The following is a 24,616-nucleotide window of genomic DNA, read 5'->3' on the forward strand; positions in this document are numbered from 1 at the left end:
CGAATCTTCACTTATCTTATCAATCTACTGTGGCGTCCTCCATATCTGTCTTATTCCGCGTTCTTCTCTGATTTATTCATGTCGTGCCTCTTGAGGATTCAAATTCAGAAACGATCAAACTCTTTCCTGAATAGAATCGTATGATGGGGTGGTTATGGATCCAATAACATCAATTTTTATCCAAATAATTTGATCAATTTTTTATCCAAATTTATTTTTTTAGTATAATTAGTTTGATTTTTTTAAAATACAGATCCAAATATTTGGATCAAGATCTAGATCCAAATATTTGAATCAAGTTCAAAACCCAGATTTATTTTTTATAAAAGAAATTTATATTGAATTTTCTAAAACCTGTGTCTTTAGCGCCAACACAATCGAATTTGGAAAAACTTTAGTCGAATTCAGCTGAATTTTGGTTGGGATCGACTTGGCCAAATTCGAACAAATTTCGATTAGGGTCGACTCAGCCGAATATGTCCAAATTTCGGTTATGACCAATTCGGTAAAATTTAGCCGTATACGACCGAATTTTGGTCGATGATGACGTGGCCGAATATGGCCAAATTTTGGGTAGGATTGACTCGAAAAAATTTCAATTGGGCTTTGGCTCAACTGAAAATGGCGAAATTTCATTTGGGGTTGACTCGGCTTAGTACAACTAAATTTGGGTTAGGATCGACTCGACAAAATTTTGGTCGGGGCCAACTCAATTGAATTTTGCCAAATTTCGGTCGAGGCATACTCGGTTGAATACGACCAAATTTCGGTCGCAACTGACTTGGCCAAAATGGCCAAATTTCGTCTAGGGCTAACTCATCCGAATACGCCCAAATTTGGGCCAGGGTTGACTTGGCCAAATTTCGGTCAAGGCCAAATCGGTTGAATTCGGTCGCAGCCGACCTCGTTGAAACGATAAAATTTTGTCTGGGACCACCGACTTGGTTGAATATGGCCAAATTTTGGTTAAGGTTACTCAACCAAATTCAACCGAATTTCCATTGGGCCCAACGCGACTGAATATGACCAAATTTTGATTATGACTAACTCAGATCTTAAATGGATTTTAAATCAATTGAATTTTTAATAAATAGATCTTAAATGGATTGGATCGGAAAAAAAAATTAAATTGGATCAAGAAGATTGGATTTGTTGTCTAACCCTCAGCGACTAAAAGAAAAAAGTTAAAGAGTATTATAATTAATTTATGAAGAGGAAGTATAATTAATAAGAGTTTGATATACTATTTTAAAGGGAAAAGGATAGATATTAACACTGACAATTCCATAGAGCCAAAGGATAATAAAGAATTCAATATAATGTTCCTTCTTGCTTGAATGTATTAAGTATTCAAGTTCTTCATATATATTATTTCTCTTTTCGAATTGCTTGTTTAATAATTTGCATTTATTTCTTTAGAGTTACATCCTTTCATCCTTGAATTTGTTCTTCGTATTTATTTTCTTATGTTGCTTTTTTTAATTCTAATGTTAGGATTTTAAATTACAAGGTCATTTATGCTTACTTTACATTTGCGGATGATCATTTTATTTTCATAAAGGTTTACTTATTATTCAATTTATATAAGTAGTTGTTTAATTGGAAGTTAAAATATAAAAGTTACAAGTTTTAGTTTCGAATGTTTACATTTTTGAAATCATAACCTTTTAGAAACAAGCATAAAAATGTTTTTCTTTGAACTTGACAGTCAAACCAAATTTTACTACTTTATCTAAGATTATTTAACTAGTCTTGCACTTTCATTTATTTAAATTAAAAATCCCCAATTTATAAGTTTAAATAAAAAAAAACTTCACAATTAGTATTTTTTTTAAGTTTAAATAAATTAAAATATTTATTTTTCACAAAAAAAAAAGTGGTAAGACTTTTAAGTTGTTATTATAAACACTTAATTGATTAGTTTTGAGTGTTAGAAAGTGTATGAGATTAAGTGATAGAATAACAATGTTCACTAATAATGAAAATACAAACACAATCAAAATCCAGAACAAAATAATAGAGTAACTATGCAAGAAGTACAAAAATGTCACAAAGTTTAGAATTCTCAGTAAAAAAGAAATGAGTCAATTGGTTGATAAAGTGAGAAGGATTGAACAAACAAAATCTATAAATGAAAGATTGAGTAGCATATCTCGACACAAATAATAAAGACAAGCATGAAACAAATGAAGATAATTGTGTATTATACAAAGAAAATATATTAAACATTGTTGAATTAAAGAGTGATACACCCTATGTTTTTCAATAATTACAACAAAGTGGGATAAAAGATAAGATAGGAAATTGAACTTATAATTTCCATGTAACAAAAAAGTTGGTAATATTTTTATGTCGATAAACAAATCAAGTTAATCGTTACCATAATTACCTACTTTAGAGCAAAGGAACTGTAGAAAATATTTCAACTAATAATCGTATTCATTTCGATGTAATTAATTTCACTTAATTCGTGAAATTAGTTGATTAACAATTATGTTCAATCGGTTAAAGTGTTCATAATAAATTTTTCAAGAGACTAAGAACATTTCAGCCAGTTAAAATTCTACTATAACATATTTAAACAAGACTCTAACCTAACTTCATATTTACTTCATCAAAACTTGCTTCACTCCATCCTTGTTTTAGATTCATCAAATCATCAACCACGATCTTCTTCAAGTTTAACACATGAAAATCTAATGAAGTTGAGTGAAGATCTCTTCCAAACCCAGTATTTTAAACCTCTAATGATAGCCAATACTGCTAAAGGAGTTAAGCCACAATCAAATTTTATGGTAGATATTACTAAAGATAGAAACCCTAAACATGTAAGACCATATTTAGCATAAGAGATTTCAGACAAGAAATGGAAGAGTTTGTGCAAGAGAAAAAGAATTTTATTTCCAAAAAACTTGGTGGAAGACTAATATATTTCCTTAATATAAAAAAGGGAAATGATTAAAGCATGTCACTTTATCCAAATTTTAGTGTCGTTTTAAACAAATCAACAACAAAGAACCTTGAATTAGAAAAAAAAAAGCTAAGAATACGAAGAATCTTCAAAATTACCATAATTTTAAAAGTAAACAAACGGTGAAAATGTCTATATGCCCAAATCAAAGGTTAATGAAGACTTTCCTCCTCTATGCTACAACATTCATTAACCAATGGGTAAAGAAAGGTACTTATATCAACCAATTTCTTTACCAGATAATGATGGAGTTTGAAAGTTCTTTGATGGGATTCTTTGAGGAAACCTTTCATTATTATCTTTCAAAATTTTAAAAAACTAATTATTCTAGGACACTATGTATAAGGAATATAAAAAAGACTTAATGGAGGAGGTCGCAAAGGATGAGTAAAATCATAACAGAAGATCAAAAGATCAAAAGGTGATAGAATGACAAAACAACAATTTTGGTGAATCATCAATCATCCAAGAGGGAGTGTCTTCACTTGAATGCTATGAAACTACTAAAAAAATTTATATTTCCTGTCAATTTTGTTTTGAATTTTTTTTTTGTAAAAATTATTTTTAAATTTTGTTATGAAAATTCTTTTTTGCAGAAAATGGATGTTAATTTGTTTGTAAAATATTTTGTATAAAACACTTTTTGCTACAAATTTTGTAAGAAATACTTATGAATTTTATAATTTTGTAGGAAATAATTACCCACGAAAGAATTATCTGCCAATTAAAATTTTTAGAAAAAATAACAGGAAAAAGTCTTTTCTTGCAAATTTTTTTGACAAATTTACAAGAAAATTATCATGTAATATAAAATATAAAAACTTTTAGTAATGTGAAAAACCTTGTAAGAATGAAGTGGGTGTGATTTTGATAACATTATGGCTTTAGATTTTAGTTGTGAATCTTCATGATCATAGAGAATGTTTTGCCTTGACGTGACTTGGGACATACACTAGACTAATAAGTTTGCTCTCTTAGAAAAGATATATACAATTTAGACTTCCTCATAGGTGAATTAATTCACATACAAAAGGATACAAAATTATCACACTCTCACTACAACTTCAACTAAGGGATAATTTGGGTGAATTTACCATCTGTGTCTTAACAAATTGAACCTCAAGTTCCTTTAGAAGAGACCAATTTAAGTGACGACAAAAAAAAAAGACCACCTTACAAGAATAAAATGTTGGATAATGATTTTCAGGAGAGTTTTATCATTTTTTATTCTAATTATAAAAGTTGTTTTTATTGGGGCTGTGATGAAATGTGAGGTCTAGAAAAAAATCCTCATAAAGCATTGATTATCTATCCAAGAATGTAAAAGTCAATCAAACAAAGTTATTAAAGGTTTGCACCTGAAAGGATTAGAAAGATAAAAGAAGAAATTAAGAGGTTATTAAAAAAAATTATCAAAAACAAATGAAATGCCATTTTTTTCTAAATGAGTATTTTGGATATAACCAATTTTTTAGTGCAAAAGAAGAAATTTTGAGATTGGCATATCTATGCTCAGGGACATTCAGAACCTTTGTATAGTCAGTCATGCTTTTTAGTTTAAAAAATGTTACTGATAAAAAAAATAATTAATTTAATTGGATATTTTTTAAGATGATAATATGGACTGACCCTTTTAAACTTGTCCCATAGTTAACTCACGAAAAACAAAACGGATTGACCCGTACTGCTTTGAAAATGTAGACTAAATTTTCTAACTCACCCCATATTGTTCTTGGCCCTTTGCCGACCGCATGTTTTTACTATTCAAGATTATTTTTAAACTAAATGTATTTTTAAATTCAAATAAAAAATATTGCAAACATATACTGTTTAAGAATTTATTTTTCTTTTTGAAGTCTTTGAATTTTACTATATGTATTCTACTAAAGGGTTCAAGGTCCATTTATTTGTTTTCATTTTTATTTAATTAATAAAAGAAATTAATGCATGTGATATTTATATGTTTTTTGGATGAAGCTAATACATAGGATTTTGGTAAATCATAGAGTCGAGATTCTTTGTTGAATTTTTTTAATATTATTTTCTGTTGAGCATTAAAGTTGTACTATTTTAATATTTTAAATTTTTTTTAATATATTTTAAAATTTTAAAACTAATTATTATCAATATATTTTGAAGACACAACACTAAAGCAACAGTGAAAAAACTCGATAGATAGTCTAAATTCTAAAACTTAATGCATGCAATATTCATGATTATTGAATATAATGATATTCTTATAAAGAAACAGCAGAATTCTTACTTGAATTTAGAGTTTTTAATGGCTCATAGTCCAATGTTTAAATATTGTAGTTACAAAGTGAATGAGGGTTTTTCTTCATTCATTGCTTGACGAAAGAGCCTCTAATTTAAGTCTAAGAGCAACACAACAAGTGTTAGAAGTCTCACATCAATTAGAACTAAAGTCTATTTACAATATATAATGGATGCAATCCTATTTTTTAAATCGATTTTGTAAGATTGAGTTAAGCTTAAAACTCACTTCTAATATTGTATCAGACATTCTATTTCATATCTTTTAAAAACTTGAATATTGTTGTGATAATGAAGACTAAAGAAAGAGGTTTATTTAAAGGAAACAAATTCATCAAAAGGAATATGGGATCGAGAAAATAAAAGTTACTCGCCCAATTGATCGAAGTAAAGAGTTTAAGGTTGTTTATCTCAGCATCGGAAGCGAATATAACTTATATGTTAACTTAGGAAAATTCAAATGAAGTACATATTATTCAAGTGGCATTTTTAGTTAGTATGAAACTTGATAAAGTTTTATTGAGAGCTATGTCTTTGTTTGTACTATTTATGTTGCAGACATAAATATTAAATGAAGTTGTGATGCAATTGTATTAATTGTATTTTCCAGGAATAAATCATTGAATTTATGTTATCAAAATCTATTTTAGGTAATTGAATTGACATCTTACAGAGTTTTCTGCACAATTTGAAAATTTAAAAGCCAGTAAGTTATGTATAGAAATAAATCTATGAATTTTACATTTTGATGGATTAAGTACTAATAAAGGAATTGGAGCAGGAATAATAATCACATTTCCCACTAATATTTTCCTTTATTTATTTTTGAGGTAAGACTTTTCTGCTTAAATAATGAGCTTGAATAAATAACTTGTTTAAAGATAATCATTATTGTTGAAAACAAAAAAAAAAAATACTTTTTCTAAAGACAATGACTAATGGATCTCCGACAACATGGTGAAAAGTTTTAGTTTTTTTTTTAATTAGTCAGATGGTACCGACTTTTGTTTAAATATGTCAGTTTGGTACTCGTTTTTAAAAATGTGTCAATTGAATCCCAACTTTTGAAGAAGTGTGTCAATCAGGTCCTTTTCAGACAAAAGTTATTAAAGTTGTTAACTTAATTAATGACTTTTACCACTAAATTTTAATATAAATATCAATACTTAATTTTGTAAGTCATTTAAAATATCAATATCGTTAACCATGTTAATAGTTTGTTGCTAAAAAAGACCTAATTGAGGCATCTTTTCAAAAGTTGAGACTCAATTGACATATTTTTAAAAACGCGTACCAAACTGATACATGAACGAAAGTGAATATCATCCGACTAATTAAACTTTGTTTTTTTTTATTTTTGTAAAACAAACTATTGAAGTAAGTAAGTGTATATATATAAGAGTTTGATGCAAAATTTTAAAATGGAAAATAGGCATCAAATATTGATAATTTTGTAACGCCAAATCAGAAAGAATAATGAAAAACTAATGTTCATGTCTCTACTAAATTGTATCAAGTATTCAAGTTTTTCAAGTCTACTACTTCCCTTTTCCATTTGCTTATTTAAGTATTTGCACTTATTTTTTCCAAGTTAATTACAACTTGAAAGTTTAATTCATGTCTATATTTTTTTTTCACAAATTTAAGCTTTACATTTTCCCAAATGATAATTTTATTTTCATGAAATGTACTTATTATTAAATTTATATAATGATAAAGCATAAGGTTAATCATCACAAAATACATTTGTTAAAATAGAAGTTCGAAATTTAAAGATTTGATGTTTTTAAGCTTGAAGATTTTATGCTATGTTAATCCTACTAAGCTCTTAATTAATTCCCCTAATCTCTCTACTTTATTAATGTCCACAAGCAAATAATTAAGTTTTTATATTTATAGAAAATTACAAAAATAAAGTACATGAAACTTGTGTTTTACATAATGATTAAAAACTAATATATGTGTAATAAATGTATTAGAGAATATATTAGATGCTATGATTCCTCTATGTTTTGATTCTCTAGAAAAGGAATGCCATTGATGCAAAGCATGCACCATTTATTAATTTCCAACATATGTCGGTGAAGCAATTATTGATTTTCTCATTCAGTCATTCGGTGGAACTTGACATCATCATCATCAACACATAAAGTGGTCCTCATTATCATCAATGCTCAAAAACTAACTCATAAGGGAAAAGAAAAATGGTGAAAGATTAAACTTCAAATTATCTCCTATTGTTGCTCCATGCTTGAATCAACTTCACTTTTCCTTCAAGCAATTTCACTCCATTTGAGCCATTGTAGAACAAAGATGAACAAGTAGCACAAATGCATGTTTGGAGTAAAAATAAGACAATGAAACGTATAAGAGTTAAATATTTTTTATTCCTAAATTCAATATATAAATGTTCATATAAGAGTTGGATATTTTGTATTCTTAAACTATTTTTAAAATTATGTTTTATTTTTAAATTGAATAATGTAGTTTTTTTTAAGTACAAATAAATTTAAGTTGTGCATCGCAACTATTACATGAAAATTTGTATTTTAAAAAAAAACATGGATAGATCACACTAAATCCAAAATAAAATTATATTGCGGTCAAAATCAAACAAAAATTTATTATGAAAAATCAATATTTTTTTTACAAAAATTATATCATATTTTAAACTTCGTATACTTTAAACTTCATATATATATATATATAAAAAATAAAAAAGGCAAATTCTCCGTTCTATTAAAATACTTATCATTATCAATACTTTCATATTTCTTAAAGACTTTCAATTTTTTTTAAATTTTATTTTTCAAAATTTAATATTAACTTTTTTAGCTTATCCATTCTTTATAATTTGAACCCTTATCATTTTGTTGAGTATTAGAGTTTTCGCCTTCATAAATCATATAGATAATGAAACTATGTAAAACATAAACACAAATTATATAATAATTTACTACAAAATTTTGTTTGTTACACAAAAAAACTAATCCACAGTTATTCAAAATGATATTTTATAACATACATAAGATATATAAACAAAGAGTTATATAATTTAGAACTAATAAAACTATGTTTGTAATTTCTAAATTTGCATATAAAATTAGAATATTTATTTATTTCAACCTTGATACAATTTTTTATTTCAAATCTTGAAAATATGAATGTCGTTAATTTCATTATTGTGTTAATGACATTTCATTTAAATCGAAACCTATGAAATTATAGACATCTCAAATATTATTTAATATAGAAACGAATTTTAATTTTATCTAAATACATATTTCATATTACAATTTAATTTGAAACTAAAATTCAACTTTTAAAGTTAATTTAATAAAATATATTGGTTAAAATACTTCTTTGGTTCATATTTTCGCACAAAAATCTCAAACAGTCCACAAATTTTTTTTAATCTCAATTGGACCTATAGTTTTGAAAAATTGTTACAATTAAGCCCAAATCGTTAACCATGTTAAAATTAGTAACGATTTTCTATGTAGGAATGCATATGTGTCATATTTTTTTATATTGAGTGGCACTCAAATGAATTACTTACTACTACAAACAGTGATGAGGAAGATAATGATAAAGAGAGTTATGGAAGGTTTGGAACCTTCTCAATGCCAAAAAGTATGGACCAATACAACTGGAAAGTAGGTACTTATTTCACAGAGAAAAAGGAATTCACATGTCATTCAAACGTATGATTGGCAAATGGGAAGAATTTAAAATTTGACAAAAATGACAAGAAGAGAGATATTGTTGTAAGACCCGATAAATTTAAATAATTAAATAAATAATTATTTAATAAATACGGGTAGTAGAGCCTTTATAACATTTAATGCGAATTATTATGATGTGGAAAAGTATTAGCTCAAATGGTTAAGAGTACTTGGTTGTGTTAAGAGGACTTGGATTTGAGTCTTATGTATGCCAATTGTATGATATTTTAAAATGTGCATTATTGTAATGTTCTGATTGAATGTGAGTAGTGACAATGTAATCCTAAAATTATAGGAATTATCATGAAACATGAAGTGGTTGAATTGGTTATTCACTTGCTTGTGATTGAATGTTAAGGACACACACCAAACTCGAATTGAGCAAGGATTCCAGGTAAGGGGAGTTGTCTCTTATATTTTTATTTCGTATTTGAATAATTATGCTTTGCCATGTACCATTGCATGAAATCCCACTCTTTGTGACACTGTTTTTCGTGGTTTCTAGGTTTCTGCCCAAAAACCGCTTGGCGGTAAGAATGGAGCCGCTAGGCAATGCTTCAGACTTTCCTTACTTTTTTGGGTTCTGATATGAACCGCTTGGCGACGATGAATATCCGCCAGGCGGCGTGGTGCTGTCCGTGGTTCTTGGTGTGTTGTTTGGTGCAGGAGTCATTGCAACTTCTGAATGTGTTTTTGTGAATAATATTGTATGTTAAATATTATAACCTTTATATAATTGGGGTATGATGGTGCTTGGAAGAAGTCCCGTATGATTAATCATGGGCAGAAATTGGATTCTTGGAAGGGGAAAAGGAATGAATTAATTTGCCATAGATCAATGATTATATGACGTGTAAGGAATAATATTGTGGTGTGTTTTTTGACGAATTTTATGTGAATTAGTGTGATTGATGGAATTGGATCGTGTGTCAAATTAGGAGAAATTGGGATGCCTCGCATGTGCAGAAACCTGGTTTTGTGTCCAAGTACTGATGCACCGCCTGGCGGCACCCTGCTTGCTGTCAGGCGACGATTGGTACAGAGGCAATTATGTCCCTTGCACTGGATGGTTGCAAGAGATGTTAGTTGGAGTGAATTGGAATAGAAAAATTGGTCAATAAAATTGGAGGAATTGGTGCATAGGAATTTATTGTTATGTTAGGAGTGGTTTTTAGCAATGAGTGTGGAAATCTGTCTTGGTGGTTTAATTAGTTGGGTGATAAGAAGAAAAGATATAGAGTACATACTAAGAGGGTTTGGGAACTTGGATACCTTAATGTGAGAATTGGTGACTTTTGGCCTATAGGTAGAAGGATGGATAGAATGGTTAAATCGAGAGAATAGAAATATATTGCTTAAATGCGTTGAATTGTCATTAGGAATTGTGAACAGAACTGGTACTATTGAGTGTTCTTTGAAGAGAGGACTTGGTGAGGTTACTTTGGCATTTTGGAAGTAATTGGATGAAAGTAAGGTGCATGAGAGTAAGATTGAAGAACAATAGAGGTGTTTATGTGTCTAGAGTTAAGCCATACTTTTGAGGATATGTAACAAAATATTGGGATGAATTGTATCAATTAAGATCGGTTGAGGTGTTAAAAATAGTAGCAGGTGCGCTACTGATATAACGCCTGGTGACACACGAACGGCCGCCAGGCGAATGGAGCAATAAGGATGTCCCTGCAACGTGTGGCACCTGGTGGCAAGGTGTGATCCGCCAGGCGATAGACCCTGAAACAATGGGTCTGGAAAGGTCTGGCGCCTAGCGGCAAGGATGTCCCACCAGGTGGTCTGCGCCTGGCGGCGCTTAGGCTGCGCCAGGCGATGACGCTGTAGGAAGTAACTTGCATGTGTTGCTTGTACGCAGTGGTGCGATACTTGGATCAGGAGATGTTGTGTCATGAACGGGTAGGTTCATGGATGGTGGTGAACACGTGATGATATGAGCGAGGAGGTTCATATCTTGTTACTCTCGTGTGGGGATACGAGTGGGTAGGTTCGTATGTTCCGTGCTCACACTTGAGAGATGCTGTGAGCGGGCAGGTCCGTAGAGTAGGACTATGAGCGGAGAGGTTCGTAGAACAGGACTACGAGCGGGGAGGTCCGTAGAGGCAGGACCACGAGCGGGCAGGTTCGTGTGAGCATCATCAATCCAGAGTCCAAGGCTAACTATTTGTGTGAATTGAAGGTTGAAAAGCCTTGGGGATTAAGGTCTTGGCCAAGAACTAACTAGAATAAGATAGTCGGGTGTCTTTTGATATTATTAACTTATGTGTTAAATTATTATGAGCTCACCCTTTCTGTTTGTGTTTGGCGATGAACGTGTGACTTTTTACACGGGAGCACATGATATTACAGGTGATTCTGGTGATGCATAGAAGTGGAGAGAGGGCTAGCTTGGGGACTTTGAGCTAGGAAATTATTTGGTGTTTTCTACTATTTTGTTGGATTTTTGGAAATTGTAATAACTTTATTACTCTTGATTAATTAAATTAAGGCACGTTGAGTAATGTTTTAAATTTCCCTGCGTTTGGGAATAATAAAAATTACGTCGTTTGATTTTCATTTCTTATTTATTTATTTTAATTAAGTAATTTCTAGTAGGGATGTTACAACTGTCAAATGTGTTGGTGCCAAGGAAAAATGCAAATGGTATGTTTATTGTGCTTATATGTCGTGAAGTCATGGCAACTAAGGAAAATAATAAATGACCATAGTTGTAGTAGAGACTTTAACTTTGTGTTCTCATTTTGCTTTAAGTACGTGAATGTCACATTTATGGATTTGTTACTGAAATCAGGTGGTCAAGAGATAAATTATTTGAAGTCCAACATGTGTCAGTACTTGGGGAACAATTTGTGGTTAATATTGACAAAATGGAATGCACATGCAGAAAATAGAGCATAAGTGAAATTTCATGCTATCACGCCCTAAGTGCAATGAAGTTTTTGAATATCAATGCAGGAGACTTTATCTCTCATTGGTTTAGGAAGTCAACCTATGAACAAACATACTCATCAATTGTTTACCGTATCAACGGACAACAAGTGTGGGAGATTACATCTTATCAGCCATGATGCATTATATATATATATATATATATATATATATATATATGTTTTGGAACCTGCTACTTTTGTTTTTGTTGTTTAAACGTGTCTGTTTTAACAGTTTCATTTTGTGGACTTGTGATATTTCAAGTGTTGATCCCATTTTATTTTGTGCATATACTATTATGATGTAAGCAATGCAAATATACTTGTGTTTTGTGCCTATGTTTGCCTCTGTTATGAGCAACATTATGATGTAATTCTATAGTAAAATTGGTGATCAATACCTTTATATCAGCACCAGATTTTACTATCACTTTTTATAATATACATTAGAAGGATCAATAGAAAGATCACTTTTTATTATCACTTCTTATTAAATACAACACCAGATTTTATTATCACTTTTAATTGCAACAATGTATTGCAAGATATTTCTATTTGAAACACAGTGACACAATCTAATCAAACTTTTTCATTCAATTTTGTTATTACACGAAATGCTCCACCATTTTACAATGCATCATGGATTTTTCATTAACACTGAATATAAGATTATGTTCAATACACAAACAAAACAAACCCCCCAAATTAACACTGTCACCCTGTTTTCCGAAATGAAAACAGATTTTTCTAAATTCACTATTTTCATCCTTTGCCCATCCATTTCTTCCATCTCCAACACAATAACATCCATTTCTTCATTCTTCATGATGAGACCATCGTTTTCTTTAATTTCATATCCACTAAACCAATTGAAATAATTGCACTCAAGCAAATTGTTCAGATCCTCTCTGTCTAACTAAGGCAATAAAAACCCATCAAAATTATCACCAAAACAAACTTTTTGTTATCTAAAACCAAAAAATTGACTTCCATGGATCTTACCTTAAACTTAGGACAACCTTAGAATTGTTTCCTAGCAATCCTCAAGACAACTTTCTCACCACAATAAAATATTGATATTGAACCCAACCTCTTCGAACCACCTCCATGTGAATAATCACTTCTATTTTGCATTCCCAAACCATTAAAGGTGCAAAACGAGCATGAATGAGAATGAAACACTAACAAGCGAGGAAGACAACATCTTCTATAATCTTCTTAGAAAACCTATACTTGCAAATGCTAGAGTAAACTCATTCATAATGATACTAAAAGGAGATCAACCATACCATTTTACTATCTTTTAAATTTAAAGGACACAAAATAATATACATAAATCCAAATTATCATGTGTAAATACTGTTTATAAACAAATAACGAAAATATCTTAATTGTAAGATTAGGGATGGCAAAGTAGGCCAGCTTGGCCTGTTATGGCTCGTCCCGCGTTTTGGCCCACAAGTGCGGATCGGGTTGGCCCGCCCCATAGTTTAATTTCGGGTTCACTTTTCTGGCCTACCCTACCCCGCGGATTGGCCTGCGTGCTCGCAGCCTGACCCGTATTTGTGATGAGTGAAATATATTTTTTGTGTTAAGCAAAATAATTTTTTTTTTATTTTTTCATAATAACTGATATTTATTTTTTATCGAAATAATTCCAATTAGTTTACCTAATCAAAGACAATAAAAATAACAACGAAAATTATAGCTAAAATACAATAACATGTCACCTTACAATACATTTACTTAAAAATGCATAAAAAAATATTTCATATTCAAAAATTAAAATCATTATCTTATATACAATGATTATACATAAACATAATAATAATGATAAAAATAAAAGGAACTTAAAGAAACAATGATGAATGATGTGAAAACCAAAAACATGAGAACATATAATTTTGTAAGCGAATCAGCCCACCCCGCCCCACCTTTAACCCGCGCAGGCTACGAGCTTATACAGAACGTGTTATTACGAGTCAACGGATTCAACATCCCAACCTGCCTCACGTTTTTTTGTGCGGGCCTACATGCCAACCCGCCCGTCCCGAATTTTCATATCCCTGTGTAAGACTAAAATAAATCTATGAACCTATATGAAAATTTTGTACAAAAACAAAAAACAAAGGAAGATTTTAACTAAACATATTTAATCAACATATAAACTAAAATTCAACTTTTAAGAATAATTTAAAACACAAAATTTAATCCAACATATAATAGCATACCTAACTCTCACATCAACATCTTTTTCTCCAATGAAATGATTGGACATAAAATAAAAATAATAACAATTAACATTTTCTACATAAATCCTCCTTTATTTTTACATCTCAATTGAATGTGATGATTATTCCAACCAAAAACACAAAATAATCTGATGATTAAATAATATAATTTAATATAATAAATCGCTATATTTTGAAGAAACCCAGCAAAAACACAAAATCCATCACTAAATCCAAATTCCAATTCCTCCTCAAGTTTAACTCGTTAATCGTCAGATTCTTAAATCTCACGCCACATTCTATTCCAAATTTCTGAATTGTTCAGATCCATAATTCATAAATTGATAACCGTGCCAAATCATCAACATGTCCAAATGGAAAACGACGAACCAACTCACGGACTAAACATTAAATATATGAATATCAATCAGTTTGTAGAGTTATCAAAACGGTGTCAAATGGTCCAAATCCAAACTCCGCAAAACCATTTGAGAGAAAAAAGAAAAGAAAAAATGGTCCAACAAAGAAAAAGGTAACAGAAAAGAGAAAAATATCAAACACATAATACAAGGTATTCGCAAGGCTCAACTGAATGAAAAAAATAATGGCTCTCATAGTGATGATAGATACTAGATATAATAATATACAAAAGGTTCCACCTCATTTGCAGTCACATATCAAATATTCACCACTGAAAAGGAACCAAATTCCCTAACTTTTTTTTTTCTTAGGAACACAACAAAAACAAGAAACAGGAGGCCAAAGTGGGGTCTGCTTCTGGATGATTCCAAGTGATGAACTTACATGAACACCCTTCTTCTGTATTTGCAAAATCTCATCCATACAAGTCTCAATTTCACAAAACCCCCCCCAAGATTTTCCCAGAACTGCACCATTTAGACCCTTAACACTAGCAAAAAGGTGAGAACAAAGGACACCAGCAACATGCATGTGTTCTTCAAGTGAACCACTCCTTTGTTTGGATCATAGCTTGTTCCAGTTGAAGATGTTGGACTGATTCCAAACACATTAGGGTTACCTGTGATGCTGCCAGTGCCAGTGCCAGTGCTGGTGCCTGTACCAGTGGGAGTGGTTGGGGTTAAGGTGGATGGTGTGCCTGTTGTTGGTGTAGTGGTTGTTGGGGTTCCTGTGGTGCCTGTTCCTGCATTGCTGCAAGTGGAAGCCAAAACAATTTAGCTTATGATCATCACATAGTATATTAATAATTTAGTAAACTATTATATACTAAGTATAGAATTAGTTTCATTGAATATTATATAATCTTGGATCTAGGATCATGGGAATGAAGTGGACAAAAACAATTGTGGAACATCATAATCATGACAGCTAATGTTCCAAAAGGATTCATCACGATGTCATTGGCTTCTGGGTAAATATGATGCAGGAGGTGGATGCATACACCGCAAAAAATGGCCTTTTGGCTAATGTAAATGTAAAAGTGTGATAAAAAATAACAGATTGCTTTTGCTTTTGCAAATGATATAATTGAAGTTGAATGTAACCAAAGCCCTCTGAGGGAACCAAATTAGGCAATTGATTAACGAAAGCCAACTTCAATATAGAGAGAAAAGGTTTTCTTCATGTTCTGTAAATGGAAGAAAAAACTGGTTTAATGCAGCATGCAAGCAACAAAAAAATTGAAACCGAGAGAAATAAATAAATGATTGTGGATTAATTTAAGCAGATCAGAAAGATCCATGATGAAGAACATACCCAGGGCTTGAGGGGTAAACACATGTGGATGCTGAAGCTGCAGATCAAAGAGGTAGGGACAACAAGAGACACAGAAGAATTAGAAAAAGGGAATTTTGTGAAGAAAGTCCAAAACTTTTGAAGGTGACTAGAAAGTGGTGGCCACTTACTAGGTGGGTTTTGGCTTGGGGTGGCAGCACCAGAAAAATCACAGCTTCCCTGAGCCTGACCCTTTCTCTGGAAATAGCTATTAACAGCATAGTTGCAGTGATCCTTCACAGTGTTAGGTTGGAAACATGCTCCATTTTGAAGAATAGGGGTACAATCAGCTCCTGCACCACATGCGTAATCTATAGCTTTCTGAAGAGCTTGATCACCCACACCATCTTTACATACACAGTAAAGAGCACCTGTTCAAGACCAGAAAATGTAAACAGAAGAACAGTTAGCCCATTAAAAATCCCATCTTTCCTTAAAAGCACCAGCACTAGAAAAGTTCCTAAACAAAACCCATCTCAAAATCCAAGCTTTATCACAAAACCAAAACAGAAAAACAGCAACAAAAAGCAATCATAGACACAAATCTGAGATTTTATATATCCTGATGAAAAGCCCCCCATTAAGCTTAAGAAAAAAATACAGGCAAGTCCAGGAGCTTACTTGAATGGCCAGTGAAGGCAAGAAAAAGCACAAAATACATCACAAGAACCATGATTGATGATGGTTAAGATGGATGTTGAGAGGGTAGAAGAGAAATTTCTGTGATGAAATTTGAAGAAAATAGCAGAGGGTACTCCAGAGGCCAAGGGAGAAAAGAGAGAGAAAAACCAGAAGAGTGAAGCAGTTTTGAAGAATGGAGATTTCTGGACAATGGGTGAGGTGGGGTGAGCCTGTCTGGTACACTTTTCAAGCACCTTTATGTGTAAAACATTATAAGTATTTCATAATGATTAATAAATTAACACATAGTATTAAGTAATATAAATTTATGTATTGTTCTGAGGAGTGTGTTCTGGGGAATTGTACTAAAGCTGAAGCTTTTATTATTTTGTTATGCTTACATTATTACATTATTACAGTGTGTATATAATATGTATCTAAGTATTTTAATTTTGTCTATATTTTCAAACGGTCATAAACTGATAAGGGTAAGTGGGGGTGGTGGCACTGTGAATGAGGGTGGAATAGACAAGTTCGATGTGGGACTAGTTGGCAGGGAGATTCCCATAGATCTTTTTCTCTGGCTGTGTGTTGGCACTAGAACCATCCATTAGTTTGAGGGGTTGGAACTTCTATTGTAGAAACTATAGATTGTTATCATTTCCTCTTTTGAGTTAACTAGTTTTATTTCCTCTTTTGAGTTAACTAGTTTTATTTACTTCTTTTTACCAAAATTGTATAAATTGAATCAAATTATTATAAAATTAAACTCAATTATATTATCATTTCAGCACATTAACGTGTATTCATTGTTTGAATTATTGTTTATGTTTAAGTTGCAATGTAGTTTAGTTCAATTAATCTTATTTGAGAGCAATTAATTTTAACAATTAAATTAATATAATAATTACGTGTGGTTACTTTGGAAATATATAGTAGGAATGATGGGATAAATGTGTTTTATTATTGTATCCCGAAATAAAAAACCATTCTCTATCTCATTCTTATATTCATCTGGACTAAAAATTGTGTTCATTTTCATTTTTAATTATTATTTCGATATCGATATAATCTATTTTTTTATTATTTCAGTATCAATTATTAAATTTTATAAAAAAATTAAAATCACAAAGAAAACAATATTAACAAATATTTGATATTAAAATATATTTTTTTTAATGTCAAATATTTAATATATATATATATATATATATATATATATAATTATATATAATTATATCAATTTTAAATACAATACTAAATAACAATAACAATGAAATAATTATATAAAATATTACATATTATTTATTCCAAAAAATATTTTATAACTCAATAAAATTTAAAACTAAATATATTTATTGTGACATCACATTTAAATAGAATAATCTACTAAATAAAACATCGCATAGTTATAATAATAAGGAGCACACGAGATAACAGCACACTTAAAAGGATCCACTATTACAGTCATCCATCAAATGTATTTAGAAAGGAACTTAGGCATACCACCAATGCCATAAGTAAACAGGGAATTTAACAGTTTTGCAAAAGAGTTGCTCCTAGAGCAATGAATTACGAAAAGGCATTAGGCCATCAACTATTCTTGAGAGCCACGTATAACAGGTTCAAATTACACAGCACCGCTGCCACCACCGGGTTTACCTTCAACATTTCCTCCATCTGCTCCCACTGATAAAGTGATCATCGCAAAAGAGAAGATAAGACAATAACATACACAAAAACGAAAGGGTAAGCTAGTGAAAATAAATTTAACATGTTATAGCAAACAGATACTTAAGACAGTCCTCAAGCATGCAGCAAAGTAAGCACCAATTCATGTTATAGCAACCAAGCAAGACACTATGACTCAATTATCCGGATACATATACTAAGATTGGATTCCGGATTCACTGGACGCTTGCACTTGTGGTGGCCTCTACTGCTCTGTAGAGCCATTGCTAATGGGTTTCACCCTACCACACACAAGGTTAGCCTTTAAGCGTCTAAGGCCATTATCTTGCCAGAGATTAGGACCTCCCGCTACTCTCACCACTTGAGTTAGTTTGCTCTACATGAGACTCACTAACCCTTTAGAATTTCGGGATGCGATCCTTACTTGAATCCTTATCTTAATATATACACTACACACCACCATGAAGTCTTCCCACGAGACTCATGAAATTACGCCTATCTCACACCAATTTCATGATCCTCATACCATAACCACCACTTGTTATCTCAACATTAAATTCTCATGCACGTTCTCAACCAACCAAGCAGAATCCCATGTGTTACTCATGCTAACATACCAATTTCAGTGCATACAACTCATGCAATTCTACATAAATCATGCATGTTCGAGAAAAATAGCCACACACAACGTAAACAGGAACATAAAGTGTAAATCTGCATTGTTCTCGCTTAGGCTAGAAGCCCTCGCCTAAGCGACAACAACTGTCTCGCTTAAGCTAGGCATTCTCGCCTAGGCGAGGCCTATAACAGTGGCACTCTGCGAGCCCTCGCTTGGGCGAGATCACCATTCGCCCAAAACTAAAATCCCTCGCCTGGACGAGGATGCGAGCAGAGCACACTAGCTTTCCTCGAGTGCTCGCTTGGGCGAGCCATTCTTGCCTAAGCGAGGCAATGCGTCGCTCAAAACAAGAGTTGGTCGGCTGAGCGAGATACTCGAGCAGCACCAGGGCGAGCTTCTGCTATTCTCGCCTAGGTGAGACGAGCTCGCTTAGGCGAGAATACCACCTCTCTCCCATTGTTTCACGCATGCAGCACCCAACACAGCCAAGTACAATCCATACAGTCCACTCAAAATAGATACAAGCATTTTTAAATCACTTTATGCATACAACAGAAGCAGAAACTGACCACATACTTTAAGACACACGAAAAAAAACAGAGACCTAGCTTACCTTACCTTGTTAGACGCAAGAAAAGGAGCAGCAACTCAAAGAACGCAACTTAGGCACAACAGCTCCACGGACTAAGATGGTGAGCTGAAACAGAAACCCCAGGACCCAAACGAGAGTAAGAGGATGAACCCTAAACGCAACAAAAGCACCCAACTGGAAAAAGGGGAAAGAAAGGCTACAACAGATCTGAGGAGTAACTTACTTGGTAGTAGAACAAGCTGAGCTAGCTCGAGGGTGGAAGGTTCTCTATGAGCTTCTGCTTTCGTAGAGAGATAGGAGAGAAACTATTTTTCTGAAAAAGAGTAAAGTGAGATTGTGAGGGGGCTGGACAAAGTATTGGAGTCCCTGGTGGGCTGACCTTGGACCTACGAAAAGGTCAGGTCCATACACTTAGGAACAAAAAAAGGGCTTATATTTATACGATACAAAATCAAAATTTATCTTTTCTTTTTTTGAAATTTTGTTAAATTCGTATTTCAAACTTAAAAATAAATAAATATAATATTTTAATGTAATAAGGTTATTTTTCCTGTTAGTAACATTTCGTTTGAATGGAAACGTAAATATCCCAAATGTATCTCAAATGTTGTTTAATATTTAAAAATATTAACGTAACTATATTAAAAAATTATATCTGTTTATTTTTTAATCTTCTACAACAAATTTAACAAATATATATATATATATATATATATATATATATATATATATATATATATATATATATATATATATATATAACCTTACCATTTATTTTAAAACTAAAACACAAATTAAAACACAACTTTTAAAGATAATTTAAAAAACATATTTAATCTAACATGTAATAGCATACCTAACTCTCACATCAATATCTTTTTCTCCGATGAATGATTGGATGTAAAATAAAAATAATAACAATTTAAATTTTATAAAAAATCCTCCATTATTTTAGAAGGTTTAAGTTAAAAAAAATAATTTTAACATTTCAATTGAATCTAAATTATTTGTTGATTATACCAATTATTTGCTAACTTATATAATATAATTTAAAATAATAAATCCATATATTTTGAAGAAATCCCACCAAGAAAACACAAAATCCAAATCCCAATTCTTCCTCAAGCAGGGGTGAGCATCGGTCCATTGGACCGAATTCGAGCCCAATAGATCAAATCCATCAAAATTCGAATACGAATTTAATATTAGAAAAAACAGATCCGACCGTTTCACACCTTGAGCTGTTGTGTTTGGGTAGTTTCCGATCCGATTAAACACGGATGGATATGGTTATCCAGATTTCAGTTACAGTTCAAGATCAAATGCATTAGCCTCAAGAAGATCTGCACTCCTCACACGCGTGACCAAAATTTTAGAAAAGATATCTTTATTTCCATGTCTCCCGGTCACTTTATTTCCCTGCCCACTTTGTTTTCGTTTAATTTCACGTTTCTTACAATAGATATCCGAACCGTTTTTGGATTATAACTGGAACCCTTTTTTTTATTCATCTCACATTAATAATTCGACCTTTATCGCCTATGAGTAATTTTAGACAAGTTTCCTTTGAGGTGGATATCTGAATGCCAAGTATAGCTAATCTATCTTCAGGGAAATATGAGGATTCTTTTGCCATTTAAGGTGTTAATTTCCCCACTAAAACATCTCCCGTTTTGACCCACAGTCTTAGAATTACAATTCCATTTTGGTCTAAATTTCGGAATAATTTGACTTCTAGATGTGAAATTTTATTAGTGATTCTTTCATAACCATAGCTTGCCCATATGAGTGAATTTCATATTTCCATATGTAAAAAGAAGTAAAAATATTTTCATGAACGAGGCGCTCACTAATGAATACACCATCTTCAGAACTGTAACCGACATATAAACTATCACCGCCAACTATAGCAGCACCACCATTCGCTAAAATTCTCCCTTTTTGATGCATTTACCTCTGTGAATCTGGGATTTTTACAAGCAGATATGTGTGCAGGTAAAGATCCACCATCGTAGGTGTCTGAAGTGAGCAGATATGAAATGGATTGCGTTGTTGTAGGTGCATATGGCTACTCGTTCCACTGTTTTGCATGGCTAATGTTGTTTCCCGAAAAACTGCGACTAAACAGTGATAGTCGCGTTTTGGCGTTTCGGTGGTAGTCATGCTTCACTAGGTCTAGGTCGCGATGTGAGAGTTTTTAGCCAAATAGTGATTATAGTGAGCATATATGTTGATATTGATGGTTATTAGGAATAGGAGAATGGAAAAAGGAATGATAGGAAAAAGACGATCCTTCTGAATGTCGAAGAAGATGATATGTAAGGGATTCCAAATGTTGGCGGTAGATTGCACAAGTTCATAACGAAATATTAGGGTTAGAAAAGTTCAGATTAGGTCGGTTAACCGTGGGTGGATTTTGAATTCAAAATCCATATAGGACCGTTTTAATCCGACCCGAATTTTTTTTAACCAAAGTAACCCGATTAAAATTTAATTGACCGAATAAACATCCTCCTTTTCGGGCATATCCGTCGGGTTCCATTTTTTGCTGAGGCCTATCCTCAAGGGTCAGATTCTTAAATCTCGCGACACATTCTACTCCAAATTTCAGAATTGTTCAGATCCATAATTCATAAATTGAAAACCGTGCCAAATCATCAATGTCCAATGGAAAACGACGAACCAACTCACGGACCTAACATTAAATATATGAATATCAATCAGTTTGGAGTCATCAAAACGGTGTCAAGTGGTCTAAATCCAAACTCCGCAAAACCATTTGAGAGAAGAAAGAAAAGAAAAAATGGTTCAAGAAAGAAAAAGGTAAAAGAAAAGAGAAAAATATCAAACACATACAAGGCAAGGTTCAACTAAATGAAAAAAATAGTGGCTCTCATAGTGATGATAGATATTAGATATAATAATATACAAAAGGAAACCGATGAGGTTCCACCTCATTTGTAGTCACATATCAAATATTCACCACTGAAAAGGAACCAAATTCCCTAACCTTTTTTTTTCTTAGGAACACAACAAATAAACAAGAAACAGGAGGTTAAAGTGTGGGGTCTGCTTCTGGATGATTCCAAGTGAACTTACATGAACACCCTTCTGCATTTGCAAAATCTCATCCACGCAAGTCACAATTTCACAAACACCCCCTCCCCCCCCAAGATTTTCCCAGAACTGCATCATTTAGACCCTTAACACTAGCAAAAAGGTGAGAATACAGGACACCAGCAACATGCATGTGTCCTTCAAGTGAACCACTCCTTTGCTTGAATCATTGATGCCTGTTCCAGTTGAAGATGTTGGACTGATTCCAAACACATTAGGGTTACCTGTGATGGTGCTGCCAGTGCCAGTGCCAGTGCCTGTACCTGTACCTGTACCGGTGGGAGTAGTTGGGGTTAAGGTGGATGGTGTGCCTGTTGTTGGTGTAGTGGTTGTTGTGGTTCCTGTGATGCCTGTTCCTGCATTGCTGCAAGTGGAAGCCAAAACAAATTAGCTTATGATCATCACATAGTATATTAATAATTTAGTGAACTATATACTAAGTATAGTATTAGTTTCATTAAATATTATATGATCTTGGATCTAGGATCATGGGAATGAAGTGGACAAAAACAATTGTGGAACGTCATAGTCATGACTGCTAATGTTCCAAGAGGGTTGATCATGATGTCATCGGCTTCTGAGTAAATCTGAGTAAAATTGTTTAAAAAATAACAGATTATTTTGCTTTTGCAAATGATATAATCGAAGTTGAATCTAACCAAAGCCCTCTAAGGGCACCAAATAAGGCAGTAGATTAATGTAAGCCAACTTCAATATAGAGAGAAAAGGTTTTCTTCATGTTCTGTAAATGGAAGAAAAAACTGGTTTAATGCAGCATGCAACCAAACATCTTGCCATTACCAGAAAATTGAAATTGAGAGAAATAAATGAATGATTGTGGATTAATTTAAGCAAATCAGAAAGATCCATGATGAAGAACATACCCAGGGCTTGAGGGGTAAACACATGTGGATGCTGAAGCTGCAGATCAAAGAGGTAGGGACAACAAGAGACACAGAAGAATTAGAAAAAGGGAATTTTGTGAAGAAAGTCCAAAACTTTTGAAGGTGACTAGAAAGTGGTGGCCACTTACTAGGTGGGTTTTGGCTTGGGGTGGCAGCACCAGAAAAATCACAGCTTCCCTGAGCCTGACCCTTTCTCTGGAAATAGCTATTAACAGCATAGTTGCAATGATCCTTCACAGTGTTAGGTTGGAAACATGCCCCATTTTGAAGAATACGGGTACAATCAGCTCCTGCACCACATGCATAATCTATAGCTTTCTGAAGAGCTTGATCACCCACACCATCTTTACATACACAGTAAAGAGCACCTGTTCAAGCCAAAAAAAAATGCAGAAAATGTAAACAGAAGAACAGTTAGTCCATTAAAAATCCCATCTTTCCTTAAAAGCACCACCCTTCAGTAAAACAGAACAAAAATAGAAGAGTTCCTAAACAAAACCCATCTCAAAATCCAAGCTTTTCCACAAAACCAAAACAGAAAAACACTAAGACAAAGCAATCATGAGAAAAAAATCTGAGATTTTATATATCATTATGAAAAGCCCCCCATTAAGCTTAAGAAAAAACACAGGCAAGTCCAGGAGCTTACTTGAATGGCCAGTGAAGGCAAGAAAAAGCACAAAATACATCACAAGAACCATAATTGATGATGATTATGATGGATGTTGAGAGGGTAGAAGAGAAATTTCTGTGACGAAATTCGAAGAAAATAGCAGAGGGTACTCCAGTGTGAGGCAAGGGAGAAAAGAGAGAGAGAACCCAGAAGAGTGAAGCAGTTTTGAACAATGGAGATTTCTGGACAATAAGTGAGGAGGGGTGAGCCTGTGTGGTACACTTTTCAAGCACCTTTATGTGAAAAACATCATATGTATTTCACAAAGACTAATAAATTAATACAGAGTAGTAAGTAATATAAATTTAAGTATTGTTCTGTGGAGTGTGTTCTGGGGAAATGTACTAAAGCTGAAGCTTTTATTATTTTGTTATGCTTACATTGTCTATATTTTCAAACGGTCATAAACTGATAAGGGTAAGTGGGTGGCGCCGTGAATGAGGAATGGAGAAGTTCGATGTGGGCCTAGTTAGTACGGAGATTCTCATGGGACTTCTCTATGCACCTT

The 24,616-nt window shown here is 32.6% G+C and overlaps 2 protein-coding genes and 1 long non-coding RNA gene across 4 annotated transcripts; all 3 read right to left on the reverse strand.

The window, feature by feature from the left end:
* Nucleotides 1–14,711: 14,711 nt before the first annotated feature.
* LOC114174709 (PLASMODESMATA CALLOSE-BINDING PROTEIN 4-like) lies at nt 14,712–16,779 on the reverse strand. The gene is made up of 4 exons (XM_028059548.1): nt 16,511–16,779; nt 16,021–16,260; nt 15,872–15,908; nt 14,712–15,307 (listed from the first exon to the last, which is right to left on the reverse strand). The coding sequence occupies exons 1-4, from the start codon at nt 16,560–16,562 to the stop codon at nt 15,034–15,036; spliced, it is 603 nt and encodes a 200-aa protein (XP_027915349.1). The 5' UTR covers nt 16,563–16,779; the 3' UTR covers nt 14,712–15,033.
* A 1,132-nt stretch (nt 16,780–17,911) lies between these two features.
* Nucleotides 17,912–19,780, reverse strand: LOC114169061. 2 transcript variants are annotated; one of them, XR_003600817.1, is made up of 3 exons: nt 19,637–19,780; nt 19,440–19,518; nt 17,912–18,199 (listed from the first exon to the last, which is right to left on the reverse strand). It is a non-coding gene; the product is annotated as an uncharacterized LOC114169061 (long non-coding RNA). The 2 variants fall into 2 exon arrangements; XR_003600818.1 differs by having other exon boundaries at nt 19,435–19,518.
* A 2,504-nt stretch (nt 19,781–22,284) lies between these two features.
* LOC114169053 (PLASMODESMATA CALLOSE-BINDING PROTEIN 4-like) lies at nt 22,285–24,464 on the reverse strand. Its single transcript, XM_028054073.1, has 4 exons — nt 24,085–24,464; nt 23,564–23,803; nt 23,415–23,451; nt 22,285–22,894 (listed from the first exon to the last, which is right to left on the reverse strand). Exons 1-4 carry the CDS (start codon nt 24,134–24,136, stop codon nt 22,609–22,611), a joined length of 615 nt encoding a protein of 204 aa, XP_027909874.1. The 5' UTR covers nt 24,137–24,464; the 3' UTR covers nt 22,285–22,608.
* Between the last annotated feature and the right edge of the window lie 152 nt (nt 24,465–24,616).

This window comes from Vigna unguiculata, chromosome 2, assembly GCF_004118075.2.
Source record: "Vigna unguiculata cultivar IT97K-499-35 chromosome 2, ASM411807v1, whole genome shotgun sequence".
In the NCBI taxonomy this organism is placed as follows: Eukaryota; Viridiplantae; Streptophyta; class Magnoliopsida; order Fabales; family Fabaceae; genus Vigna; species Vigna unguiculata.

Bases quoted from the DNA above. Each gene is read 5' to 3' on its own strand.
- LOC114174709 (XM_028059548.1), bottom strand. From the start codon at position 16,562: ATGGTTCTTGTGATGTATTTTGTGCTTTTTCTTGCCTTCACTGGCCAT. The intron at 15,909-16,020 runs GTAAGTGGCCAC...TTTGATCTGCAG, and splicing joins CCCAAGCCAAAACCCACCTA to CTTCAGCATCCACATGTGTT. The intron at 15,308-15,871 runs GTATGTTCTTCA...TTCCACTTGCAG, and splicing joins GTTTACCCCTCAAGCCCTGG to CAATGCAGGAACAGGCACCA.
- LOC114169053 (XM_028054073.1), bottom strand. From the start codon at position 24,136: ATGGTTCTTGTGATGTATTTTGTGCTTTTTCTTGCCTTCACTGGCCAT. The intron at 23,452-23,563 runs GTAAGTGGCCAC...TTTGATCTGCAG, and splicing joins CCCAAGCCAAAACCCACCTA to CTTCAGCATCCACATGTGTT. The intron at 22,895-23,414 runs GTATGTTCTTCA...TTCCACTTGCAG, and splicing joins GTTTACCCCTCAAGCCCTGG to CAATGCAGGAACAGGCATCA.